This window comes from Xenopus tropicalis, chromosome 5, assembly GCF_000004195.4.
Source record: "Xenopus tropicalis strain Nigerian chromosome 5, UCB_Xtro_10.0, whole genome shotgun sequence".
Classification (NCBI taxonomy): Eukaryota; Metazoa; Chordata; class Amphibia; order Anura; family Pipidae; genus Xenopus; species Xenopus tropicalis.
In genome coordinates, this window is record NC_030681.2 from 68757800 (window position 1) to 68771494 (window position 13695).

General features: G+C 35.9%; 1 protein-coding gene across 9 annotated transcripts in view; it reads left to right on the plus strand.

Annotated features, from left to right (window-relative positions):
- Positions 1 to 13695, plus strand: part of lama2 (laminin subunit alpha 2) — a 337794-nt gene that overhangs the window by 123160 nt on the left and 200939 nt on the right. For all 9 annotated transcript variants that reach the window (XM_018094209.2, XM_018094212.2, XM_018094210.2 and 6 more), the window contains exons 5-11: positions 1157 to 1336; positions 2774 to 2863; positions 3587 to 3704; positions 4512 to 4690; positions 6128 to 6227; positions 10472 to 10632; positions 12645 to 12785. In XM_018094209.2, coding sequence (XP_017949698.2) covers positions 1157 to 1336; positions 2774 to 2863; positions 3587 to 3704; positions 4512 to 4690; positions 6128 to 6227; positions 10472 to 10632; positions 12645 to 12785 — 969 coding nt within the window. The remainder of the gene's footprint in view (positions 1 to 1156; positions 1337 to 2773; positions 2864 to 3586; positions 3705 to 4511; positions 4691 to 6127; positions 6228 to 10471; positions 10633 to 12644; positions 12786 to 13695) is intronic.

Genomic DNA, 13695 nt, shown 5'->3' on the forward strand with positions numbered 1-13695 from the left:
CACTGAATTACATTCTATACCCCAGACCGAAAGATTTCACTTGCAACAGCTTTTGCACTTGGCTCAGTTGCAATGGAACTCAGCTTGTCACAGGGGCCAGATGGAAACATTTTTTGAATACTGGGATTTATGAAGTCCTAGACTATAAAAGGTTGTTTCTTATCTATTCAGTAGGGTTTTTTTTCTCTAAACTTGTACTTGAGAAAGTAACATATGATACCTTGTGGCAATCCAATCTAAATTGCTATTTGGAAATGGAAGAGTAGGATTTTGGCCATCAGTTAAAAATCTTCTAGAAACACTCCTTAGTGAAAATCAGCTACAAATGTCTCCTCAGATGCTACCTAATCCTAGCTTGCATAGCCAGTTTTGCCCCCACAGTTGACTTAGGGGACTTTTGGGGATGTGGTCATAGAGTTACTATGTTCCAGATGTGGCGGTCCTACCTCAATGTTTAGAATTTCTGATTAGGACACTATAGTCCATTCTATTTTAGGAAATTTGTATTACAAAGCATTCTTTCACTTCTCTGTGTAAAAAAAAAAGGACAACTTTAACCTTTTATAAGTTTAGCTATTAATCCTTATCTTGACCGCTGCCAAGTGCACTATTGCTAAGGATAAACAAATCCCTGATGACTAGAAATAGAATTGATTGTATAATGGTACAGTAGAAAATGAATTCTTTATGATACACAGAAGAAAACCATTTGCTGTGTATGGCTTATACTTAGATCAAAAGTCCTTTTTCATAACTGTGGTAAAATCATGGGTGACAGTAGACAATAAATACTTTGGTATACATGCATATTTGATTTTGTGAAAATTTTTTTGCACTTTACATTTTAGTTAATGGAAGTGGTGAATTTACAGATAATGACAATGTTCAAGGGCCAATTTATCAAAAGTAGAGCAGTTATAACTGCCTATGACTAGCGTGTAAGGCAGGGGTTTGTATGCTTTTTAAACATGGATATTTGAATAAAATATATTTTTTAAACTTGTAATGAGTTTGGGATACTTTTTTGATATGGAGTTATGCCCTTTAATCTGGGGGCAATATCCCATTAACTTTTTTGACTGGCCAATTTTGACCTCCAGTTGCAGTAATTTGTGAATATTATAATTTGAGACTCATTTGAATCTTTAATTCCTAGATATTCACATCTCTAATAATTGGCAGACCAAGTGCAGAGGATCCATCTCCAGAACTCCTTGAATTTACATCAGCACGCTACATTCGACTAAGGTTACAGCGTATTCGAACTCTAAATGCTGATTTGATGATGTTATCCCAGAGTACTTACAAAGACATAGACCCCATTGTTACAAGAAGGGTAAGTGTAAAGGAATATGATATTGTTTCTACATAAAAGTACCTCAAAAATAAAACCCTCTACCAGCATAGCCATTAGGTGAGCCATTTAAGTCTTGTTTTGTATGTGTGGCCCCACCATGATCACTTTGAACAATTCATATTAAATGGCTAAGAATGCTGTGGTTAGCACTCACCACATTAGTACAGTATGTTGAATTGTCATACAGTAGGTGGCATAAGAATAAGTAACACAGAAGCATCACATCTGTGCAATATAATTTCCAAGGCTAAGAACAAATTATCAGTTACATTAGGCAGTAAGCCATACCTCCAGGCTTGTGTCAAATAATGCATTACACAGTGGCAGATTTATCATTGTACGTTTATTGTTGGTTGTTTTAGATTTGATCTATAAAGATCTAGCTATTTATTAAACCAAATAAGGATTACGAATGGTCATCTGAGGAAGTGACTATCCATATTGATCAAATGCACTGGAAAACAGGCCACTGAAACAATGACCAGTTTGTTAGATCTGTGATAAATCTGGACAATGTCAACAACAATCACATTGCTGAGAAGCTTCCAGAGTGATTTTAAAAGTATCTGCCCCTTTGTTTTGGCCAATAGCCTTGTTGATTTAGGCATTGACTGTGAGCTTAAAAGCTATATACATATAAGTGATTGGCTGTTTGTGATTAAGTTATAAATGAGCCAACCTTGAAAAGCTTACATGCAAGTTAGTACAGGTATGGGATCTGTTATCTAGAAACGCATTATTCAAGTTCTGAATTACGGAAAGGCCATTTTCCATAGACTCTGTTAAAAGAAAATAATTCTAATTGTTAAAAATTATTTCCTTTTTCTCTGTAATAATAAAACAGTACTCTGTACTTGATCCTAACTAAGATATAACAAATCCTTATTGGAGGCAAAACAATCCTATTGGGTTCAGGGCTGGATTTCTCATTGGGTGCCTCGAGGCCGCCCCCTATGGCCACCCGCCCGACCACCTCGACCGCGGGTGAAGATGAACTGAGCTACTAGTAGCAGCTACTTGTTGCAACTACAAAAATAGACAATGCTGATGATTTACTAATAATTGTCTCTATGTGTGTTTTAGCAGAGGCAATTCCCAGTATTGTCTATGGCTAATTATTTTCTGTCATTTAGTAGCCGTGACAAGTAGCTGCTAATAAGTTTGCTTCATGTGTCTCTTTAACAACAGACTATCTTAGAGCTGTGATACTTTTGCATGCAGGCTGCAAGATCTGGTCATAACAAAACCAAGGAGGTCCAACTGGCTAGATTTGCACAGAACATAATGTTGTTAGTTTATGTAAGCAGAAAAGAGAATTGATAGAATGTGCGACAGTATAGACAACTTCTTGTTTAATGCCACCATATCTAATCATAAATTTTAATACATGATTTGTTTTTCATCCTCTTTCTACAGTATTTCTATTCTATTAAAGATATTTCTGTGGGTGGAATGTGCATCTGCTATGGCCATGCAAGATCCTGCCCCTTTAATCTGGCCACCAAAGTAAGTGCATAAAATTTGTAATACTGTATTTTAAAAATTGCTGCACAGAGGGATGCGCTAGCCAAAACAGAAATTTTTATTTTATGATCAAAATACTAACCGGTAAAATGATATGACAGGGTGCTTATTATATTTATGCTGAACATGGAGAATACAAGCCTACGCAACGTTATATGCTGTCTTTATTACAATATATAAGTACCATCATCAGGTGCACACGCATTTCAGGAATTTATAACGTGCTTCTCTCAGTACTCATTAGTTTGATGAGCATGCTTGAGATATAAATATACAATGTCTTCTTTATTAAAAAAAAAAAAAGTTTGTCAAAATAAAAATAGCATGATTTGCTGAGTTTTGCTTTTGGCCTTCTGTTCCTTTTGCAGTGCTGTCATTAAATACATTATGCCATTTTAGGGATATCTGAAGATGACAGTTTTATTTATTGTTCCACATATATATGTATACTTTCTACAGACTTTAATTAAGAGAAAATGCTAGTTATTTAAGGTTTTCACATTCCATGGTTCTTCCATGGAATATCAAAAATTCAGGGTGCCATAGCCCCGAAACTGGCAAAGGAGATTGTAACTGATTTGCAAATGTTATATTTCTTTCATTTTTGTTGTGTATTAGAAATGTGACCAGCACCATACTGAACTGATAAGCAGCCTATTTAACTGTTTCATAATTACATACATGTTTTTTCATTAATTGCTATAGAAATCATCTTGTGAATGTGAGCACAATACCTGCGGAGATAGTTGTGATCGATGTTGTCCGGGATTCAACCAAAAACCTTGGAAGGCAGGAACATTTCTTTTGAAACACGAGTGCGAACGTAAGTTACTCATGGTATTTAGCTATTAATCTTAACAAAAGGGTTCATTTTTTATTGTACAGCAGTCTAAGTAAATTAAGTCTGATACTTTATTATACAATATACTTTGTGTTATTCATTGTAATCAGCTTTATTATTTACAATTTTAAAAATGCAATAAACTTTAGTAAAGGTTGTCTATAATTTCAGCGGAAGACACAGATAACTGCTGTCCTGTCCTCCAAATATATTTTAATATGGTTTTGAAGTAGCACTACATCATTATATAGTCTATTTTAGTGGTTCCTAAACTAGAGGGGCAAGGCGCCTTGGTCATTTTTGCCATTTAGCCTTTCTAAACCCTTAGGTTTCTTGATTTCTAGTATATAGGGTGATTTTCAGCTCAGATGACTTTACTTTTATTGCTCAGCATCATTATAATGTTCGCTACTGTGGGGACCATAAAACACCAGGGTTCCCTTGCATCAATGGACGCACTAGCACAAGATTCTTGTAGGAGGCAAGACTAAGGCAGCGGCAACTATACATAAGTGCAAATGCTTTGGATGCAATTACTGCACAACTGCTGCAGTAAATGATCACTTCCAGATATTCTTAAGACTACATTAAGGCTGATGTGCTGAGACCATAGGAAAACAGAACCAGCATGTTACATTTTATAGGCACTGGGGCCACATGACAAAGATATCTCTTTTAAGTCATATGACTTTAAAAATAGTTTTTGCGCATCCCTATTGTGTATTTGACCAATGAATAAACAAAAACTTTTGCTTGATTGTTTGCTAAAACAGATATCTATTGTTACAGCCTGCAACTGCCATTGGAAGAGTGAAGAATGTTATTATGATCAGCAAGTAGCAGACAAGCGCCTCAGTTTGGACATTCTTGGGAACTACTCTGGTGGTGGAGTGTGCATTAATTGCACTAGTAATACAGCTGGAATTAACTGTGAGACTTGTGTAGACCGCTTCTACCGACCAAAAGGGGTAAATTATTTTACAATATATTATCTAGTTCACGACAAAAATACTCTTTATAGCAGATGAGAGAGGATGTTAATAGTAGTAATTAGTGATGGGCGAAAAGTTTCGCCAGGCATGGATTCGTGGCGAATTTCCGCGTTTCGCCATTGGCGGATTGTTTCGCGAAACGGATGAAAAATTTCGCCGCGGAAAAATTCGCCGCACGTCCAAAAATTGTCGCCGGCGTCAAAAAAGAATAGTCGCGGGCGACAAAATAATAGCCGCGGGCGACGAAACAATAGCGCGCGACAAAATAATAGCCGCGGGCGACGAAACAAGAGCCGCGGGCGACGAAACAAGAGCCGCGGGCGACGAAACAAGAGCCGCGGGCGACGAAACAAGAGCCGCGGGCGACGAAACAATAGCCGCGCGACAAAATAATAGCCGCGGGCGACAATTTTTTTTGTCGCACGACATTTTCGCCGTTTCGCGAATTTTTCGCCGTTTCGCGGATCTTTTCAAAGATTCGCTAATTTTTCGGCGAAACGGAACAGATTCGCTCATCACTAGTAGTAATATGAATAATATATTGTTTGCTGAAAAAAATTATTCCTTAATAAGCAAACTGTTTCGCTAGATTTGTTATTGGCACAAGTCTGCAGACCCCTGTGAGGATTTCAAGAATAAAACAGATTTTCCAGAATACTCTGGTGTGCAAATGTTAGATTGCTAAGGGGAAGAACTGCAGAACCATGGTTAAACTACAAATTTTCATGCAAAACCACTATGGCAGAACTTTTTTGCCCATCCCTAATGGAGAACCAATACAATCAGCTTTCAATATATCCATTAGGCAAATCCATAGACAAAGTTTTAAAAAACACAATTTAAAGCTGCTGTTAAACAAAAAATGTGAACATTATGCTTAGTCATTTAATGGAAGGGTGGAAGCAATTGACATTTTTCTACATCTGGCTAGGCCATACATGGCATATTTTATATATTGATCTTATGGCACCAGCCTAGCGGTTCAGCATGAGGTTGCCCTGTAATATAAACTGATGCTACAGGTCTGATTATTAAATTCTGATTGCACTGATTTCAGAGCTGTCATGTACTACTAATCTGTTTTATTTACTGATAAGCCTTATATTGTGGCATTTGTATTTTATATACAGTATATGGTATATTGTGTGTTGGTCTCTAAGCTCAGTAACAGAACCCATGTCCAGGGATTTAGCAGAAAAGAAAATGGGGAACTACTGGGGAGATCTTTCGAGGCACAGATCTTCCCTGCTAAAGAGCTGTGGTTGCCATCTTTACCAACTCTATTATTTTGATTTTTAAAAATAGCCACAAAGATACTTTGCATGGAACTTTTAAATTATACTCCTTTCATTCATGAATAAAAAAAGGTTATGAAGGAAAGCTTTAAATATTAACTGGTCTTGTGTTTTTAAGGTGTCACCAACTCAGCCCTATCCCTGCCAACCATGTAGCTGTGACCCTATTGGTTCTTTACATGATATTTGTGTCAAGGATGAAAAACAAGCTCCACGGGGTAAGGGTCTCTTTGGTATTATGATGTATTGGATATAATAGATATATTACATGGAAGTTAAAAAAAAGTATGTATTTTGTATTAGTACTCTACTGGGCCCCTGGGGGTGCTGGACATGGTGAAATACACACTGGTCTGTTTTGATTTACCTGGTGAAATTCATCTTATGGAACTTTCCACTGACCTTTTGAAGCTCCATTCTGTGTATAGTGCCCTCTAATAAAATCCTGCTAAATTAGAATATTGTCAATAAAAGTAGTAGTATAGTGCATATAGGAAGGGTTTCTTTACACAACCTTGGCTTACTAAAGAATTTACTTTATAAGTAAATGTATTAGCAAATGAAACTGTACTTAGATTTCAAGACGTAACTCTAAGTAACTCCCAATGTTCATGCATACTAATTCATGTCATTTTTTTTTACATGGTTTAATGGCTTGAATAGTTTTATTTTAAAAGATTGGAGAACTTGGTGACCTCTTTTACACATAAAGTTAACTACAAAACTAACACTGTTCTTTTTAACGGGCTTATCTTAGGTTGTGAAGGGTCATTAGCACTGTCTGAATGCTAAAGGAAATCATTTTAATTCAAAATAATTAGTAAAGAAACTTATCTTAAGTGAACATATCTATCATATTCTGTCACAGCTTTTGAAGCCATGTAATTAAACTTGCTAAATATAACTATTTAACTGGCACATTTGTAATTGGCACAATGTTAAATCTTACTCAAAATGAAAAAAAATGATTGGTTCCATATACCATATATACAGTGCCATATTATGCATACAAAATCCTAGGGAAACATATTAACAACACTGAGTTTAATTTATTTACCAGCAATGAGAACATTTGGCCCTAGGCAGTAACCCATATGAACCAGTCAAGGATTAGATTTGTTCAGTCATCTACAGCTAATATAATGGAAAGAAAACTCTGATTAGTGGCCATGGGCTTCTGCCCAGGGGCAATGAAAAGAGAAATAGTTAAAAGTACCTAAAAAGAACATGTAGTGTAGGCACTGTTTAAAACTCTATGCTATAATGGAATTATGTTTTTAGCTATTACACTTGATATGAAAACATTTTGGTAGACGGCTCTTCTGAATGAAAATGGTATATCCACTATGAATAAAATCTTGCTATAAAATAACCTGCTGCCGGGCTAATTGCTCCTTAGTGCAGATGCATATTGTGTAGCAGCATAGAAATCACAAGTTTGCAGATGCGCACCATATATATTTTATAATCTTTTTAAAGGGATAAAGCAACAACATGCTTTGCAAAAATTATATTAGTCAGTATTCATTGATTAATTAGATTCACAATTCACAGATTCACCAATTACAAGCATTAATCCTTCTCCAGATGCTTTGAACTACACCCCCAGGTGTTTGCCTAGGCTTTTGGAAATAGGAGCTTAAAGCATATGAAAGAGATCATTTTGCAAAATTTAGTTGGAGGATGCCTGTTGCACATATACTTATGACTGTTCTATGGCCTCCATGAAAAAGCATCTTTCTTTATGATTGGCAATACAGTGCCTGCACATAAAAGGATTGTTTATGCAAATCTGACTTATTCTTAGAATTAAAAACCTATTTGCCTTTCCTTTGGAGATTGTATTATATTGCTTGGAAATTGATAACTGCATCACCTTGCCAATAGCTAAAATAACTTGCTTCTACAGCCCAATTATATAGAGATACTTTATAAGAAGGCTAGGGATATTTTCACTTGTATTTTTCTCATCTGTATAATACAGTAATTTGCCTTAAAAGGACAAGCCTATTGTTATCGCCTAGTGTTATTCCCAGTGGATATCATTACTTGTACCTAGAAATAAAAGCTTATAGGGCAGTGCAGTATCATAAAATGGGCTACATAAACTGCCATTTAAAACCCCTTTTATAGAATATGCATTTCAATGGAGATTTTATAACATAATTTTATAATATGCAGTGAAAAGGCCATTTTCTTTACATATTTGTGAAGTGCAATAAATAAAATGCTTTCAGAGCAAATGTGTGAGGAAAATGATCATTCAAGCAGTAATCTGCTGTAAAGTTCCAAATGGAATGCAATATATATCAATGGCATTATGGCAAAGTATGCTTTCTCTGTGTGCATTTTATAAGGAGAAAAGTTCATTTGTTGGAAAATGAAAAGTCTGCTATATCTCTCAAGCTCTTATAAGGGTAATAGCCCATACAAGCATTTCTAACACAAAAAAAGAGGTTAAGAAAGAGGAGAAATGAGAAGCTGATTGCTGGCTAGGGGGCTACTTTGTGCATTGCTCAATTTAATTTAATTTCTATTGCACCATGTTAATCAACAGAAGGTATTTGGGCTAAAATCCATGGGAGCTATTGTAGGATGGAGTTGAATGGACAAAATGCACCCTACATGTCAGATGTAGTTGCATGGATTAAAATATAATGGAACGCATGCCAAGATCTGATGTGTAAGCTACATGAAAGGGTTGCCATCCGACACAATTAGCTTGTTGGAAGGAAATGCTGCATGATGCATCTTCATCCAACAAAGTAAAATCTGATGGTGTCTGACAGACTTTCTTTTCTTATTGAAATTGACTGTCGGAAGGAGATGCAGGAATAAAACACAACATCTGACTTTATCTGATCCAACTTCACATTACAGCCTATGGAGATCAGATTTTGTAGGGTCTTACACAATATTGTGCTATTGTGTGCTGTTGCATGACAAGATCAGATAAAATCTGACCCTCAAAATCGGATCAAACTCTCTCTCTTTGGGTAACGGATATAGACCAAACAATGTGTTTTACTCCAAAGCAGCATTAAATTTGGGCACTTCTTTCAGTTAGATTAGCTCAGATAGACAATGCCCATTCTGCTCTGGCACATCAGCTACATAAGTATATATTTAATACAACCAACACCTTATTATTTAAAATGTTGTCTTTATGAAGTAAGTGCAGACAATGAGCTTGCAGTGCTCTTCACAAAGGGACTGTAAACACACTAGGTGCTGCAGTTAAAAAGTCAATTACTTTGTTTGTCACTTAGGATATTATGAAGTAGCATTTAAGACCTAAGTTACACCATGGTAAATCTACAGCTTAAGGGCTAAACTCTACGAGTGCTTTTCATCACATTTTGTGGGTCAGATTTTATCTGATCTTTTCATGCAACACCATTCAGCACTACACAACGGTGCACAACACCATGCAACAGCACATGATTTTGTATGATTCTACAAAAACTGATCTCCTTAGACTGTAATGAAATGTCAGATCAGATAAAGCTGGATGTTTTCTTTTGTTCATGTGTCTACACCTGACAGCCAATGTATATCAGTAAGAAAAAAAAGTCTTTCCAACACCATTAATTTATATCTTGTCGGATGCAGATACAGCATTCACATCTAACAGGCGCATTGTTTAGGGTGGCAAAAGTTACGTGTAGATGTTACGTGTAGATATTTGATAGATTGTTGACCATTACAAACATTAACAAATTTTATGATGAAAAATCTGGCATGACTTTTTAGTAAAGTTAGTAAAGAGCTGCTTTCAAAATACAACTGTCCTTCCATTATACAATCATGTTCCTTACCATTCACATTAGAAACACTAAGGGGCCTATTTATTAAGCTGTGTAAAAAAAAAATGACAATCCCACACATCGCAAGGCTTCACCGTGAGGGGTAATCTTTTTTACAAGTTTTTTCTTCCGCCGGAACTTGCGTAAAGTAATGGTGTGGCATCTGACATTCAGATGGCAAAATTCACCATTTATTTTACACAGCTTTTTTGAGTACTGTTTTTTTTCTCTGAATTTTGTTTTACACAGCCCCTGTGTATACAACTAGAAACTAGAAACAACATGTTACATTCAAATACTATGACATAATTTATGAAGACGTTATCTATTTAGGTGCGGTATAGTATACATAGTTAGAAACTGGGATTCCAGCAGGGGGCTTTTGGCTTTTTGGCAAACATTCTCAAAATGAGACTTACTTAACGGACAATTAGTGATGAGAAATTTTTTTTGCAACCATGTATTGTCAGCGACATTTAGCATTTCACCAGAGGCAAATTTTTTCGTGAAACGTGTGCAAAATTTTGACACAGAAAAGTTTTTGGCAAAGTGAAATGGGACAGATTCACTCATCACTACCTAGAATTATTATATGAGTTTAAATATAATGAAAATCAGTAACTTTTTTTTATAATATATACATATCCTTAATTTAGGAATGCTACCTGGTTCCTGCCATTGCAAGTCTGGCTTTGCAGGGGAGCGATGTGATAAATGTGCAGTGGGTTATATTGGTTATCCAGAATGCGTGAGGTGTAACTGCAGTTTAATAGGCAGCACAAATAAAGATCCATGCGTTGATCCGTGCATCTGCAAGGTCAGTAAATTCTTCTTACTGCTAATATACTGTATTTCATATTTACTGTCTGAGACACACTAATAACTAAGCATGATTAGTTTTTTTAGGACTAGACAAAGCCTCTATATAATATATTATAATGAGGGATACTACTTGATGGCTAGTCAGAAATGGAATTTATAGGGTACTGTTAAAAAAAAAGTACACAAGAAATGTTTACTTTTGAAAAACATTCTGTAAGATGCTGTGACAATGTTTCAGCCTTCCCAGCTGCAATGTTTCTGGCTTTAGGGGAAACTCATACATAAGGTAAAAGTGCTGTCTTATGATCAATTCAATTAGGTTGAATCAGTGCAGAAGTAAACTTGCTAGGGCTGTGTATATCTGGGATATACAGTATTCATGAGTAGGCTTTTCTGCTTTATATTTCACCCTGTAGATGAAAATATATGGCAGCATAAAGCTACTTCTTAACACTTTCACCCACATACACAATGTTGCCTTATATACCATAGCTTTACACTGAGAATTCCTACACTTGGATGGTGGGTGCATAATTTGAGGGTTTGTGAATTACTAGTAGATCATAATATTTCTATACACATTGCACTACTGTTTCTTCAACAGACTGTACATTTTATTATAAGAATGTCATTTAATACCACAGTTGAAACACTTAAAAAATTTTAACACAATCAGTATCTCATATACAATAAGGTTTTTTTTTAATAATAATAATAATTTGGGTCTCCGTACCTTAATGGGCTCATTTATGACCTGTGACCACAAAATGGACATAGTTATTGCACAAACTGACATAATTAAAGCTACTTGAGTCCAAAGCCACTTCTTGAGCTTTTACATAATTGTGCTTAGTGCTGCTGCATCTGTCATGCCTCCTGTTGAGAATTGTGTGAAAGTGCACCTCAAAGGTAGCAGTAGCTTCAGAATTTCCACAGTGGCTATTGTCAATAGACACAGCTTACTTGCACATTAAACATTTTTTGCAGGCATTATTTTGAAGTCATGCATCAGAAACAAAACTGTCATGATAACTGGGTTTGATTCATAATGATGCATTCCCACCTCACATAAGCAATTATACTAGAATTATGCCAAAAATGCTGTACAGTGGGCAAAAAAAAAACAAAAAACCATGGTAACTGGTGTCCAAAATTGCTGTGCTCATGTAAATGTACCCTTAAGTCTGCTAAAACATTTAAACATTAAACCCAGTAGGATTTATGTAGTATAATTATTATTAATAATCAAGCTCAAGGTACTGTTTTATTATTACAGAGAAAAGTAAATAATATAGAAATAATATAGAAATGGAATTATTTGCTTAAAATGGCAGAGCTTTCTCTTTTTGAGGCCTGGCTGTTATTTCTATACGGCCCTCAACTTACAGAGGAACATATTTTTAACCATTTATTGAAATGAACCCTTAGAATGCAGCTTAGAAAACTTTCTGGGACACATGGTTATGCTGAACAGCATTTAAATTACCAATGAGGCACATTCCCATTTCACACTCCTATCATTCAATAGGACAACAATGCCAGTAAGGGCTGTAACAAAAGGGCACAACAAATCTCACGACAAAATTGCCGGTGGAACGGCAAATCGCACCGTCGCGTATGCCATCCCACTGGCGATTTACATTCTAGCCAGTGGGATGGCATTTTGGGGAGACTAGTCGTCCGCGTCACAGCCCTAATAGCTAATATGTTATGTTTAAATGTTATCTATCTTTCTTTAATAAATCTATTTATTATAAGTTAAAGAAAATTGCTGCTCACTTTAAATGAGTGCTTGTGCTGAAAAAACCTAAATGGTCAAGCTCACATCCAGTTAGCAAGTAGGAGCAACTCAAATATCTATACCAATTTAGCACCTCTTTCACAGTCTGCTGAGGAGCCCACATAACCCAAACCCGACTGAGTGTCGGTTCATTTTTATCTGTCTTATATAACTGTGTAAACAATATAAACCTATGCTCACAGCTAACCAAGAATTGTTACTTGTAGGATAATGTTGAAGGACAAAACTGTGACCAGTGCAAGCTTGGATACTTCAACCTCCAGAAGGATAACCCACAAGGGTGTGATCAGTGCTTTTGCTCCGGGGTTTCCAGCATCTGCACAGGATCTCGCCTTGCATATACTAAGGTGAGCGAGTCCAAGATATTTATGTACATTTACCAATTATATTTTAATTTATTTAATGGTTTATGAAACATACAGACGTGTATTTACTAAAGTTTCTCCTATTTTTCCTGCATTATTTTTTCACCTCCGTTTTGCATACATTTTGTGGCCATACTGATAAACAAAATAAAAACATCTTCTTAAAACAAATTATTACTACTAAAATTATTCAGGCTTTACCCTATATATATATATATATATATATATATATATATATATATATATATATATATATATAATATATATATATATACAAATCCAGAGCAACAGGCCCTCACTATAAGGTGGCCTGGGTACAGTATTGAAAATAAGTAACAAGCATGCAAACAATAAATGACGCACTCACAGGACTAAAGGCCCCCATACACAGGCTGATTTTTTACTGTCAAACGACCGATTCCCGAACGATCCGATACTATCGTTAAGTTATCGTATAATTGATGGTGTGCGAACGATCGTCGGCCCACTAATCGACCCGACATTATCGTCCCCAAAATCGATCGGCCAGGTTTAAAAATTTTAGTTGTTTAACGATAAAATCTGCCAGTTGGTGTGAGTGTCAGACATTTGTCTTCGAACGATTGTTCTCTGCGCATGTCATGATTGGCAGCAGCGGAAGTCAACGAACATAAATAAATAAATACCGCTTCCGCCACGACATTGGATCATATGTAGATGTACGATCGTACGTATTTTACGATAATGATACGATGAAATTATCGTTGCCTGTGGATGGCATTTCGTATGGAAACCCGATCGCCATACGATCGTTTGTCGATATAATCGTTCGTCACACAACGAGTGAAATCGCCTCGTGTATGGGGACCTTTAGTGGAAAAACAAAGGTGCTAATTTATTTAAACATCAATCT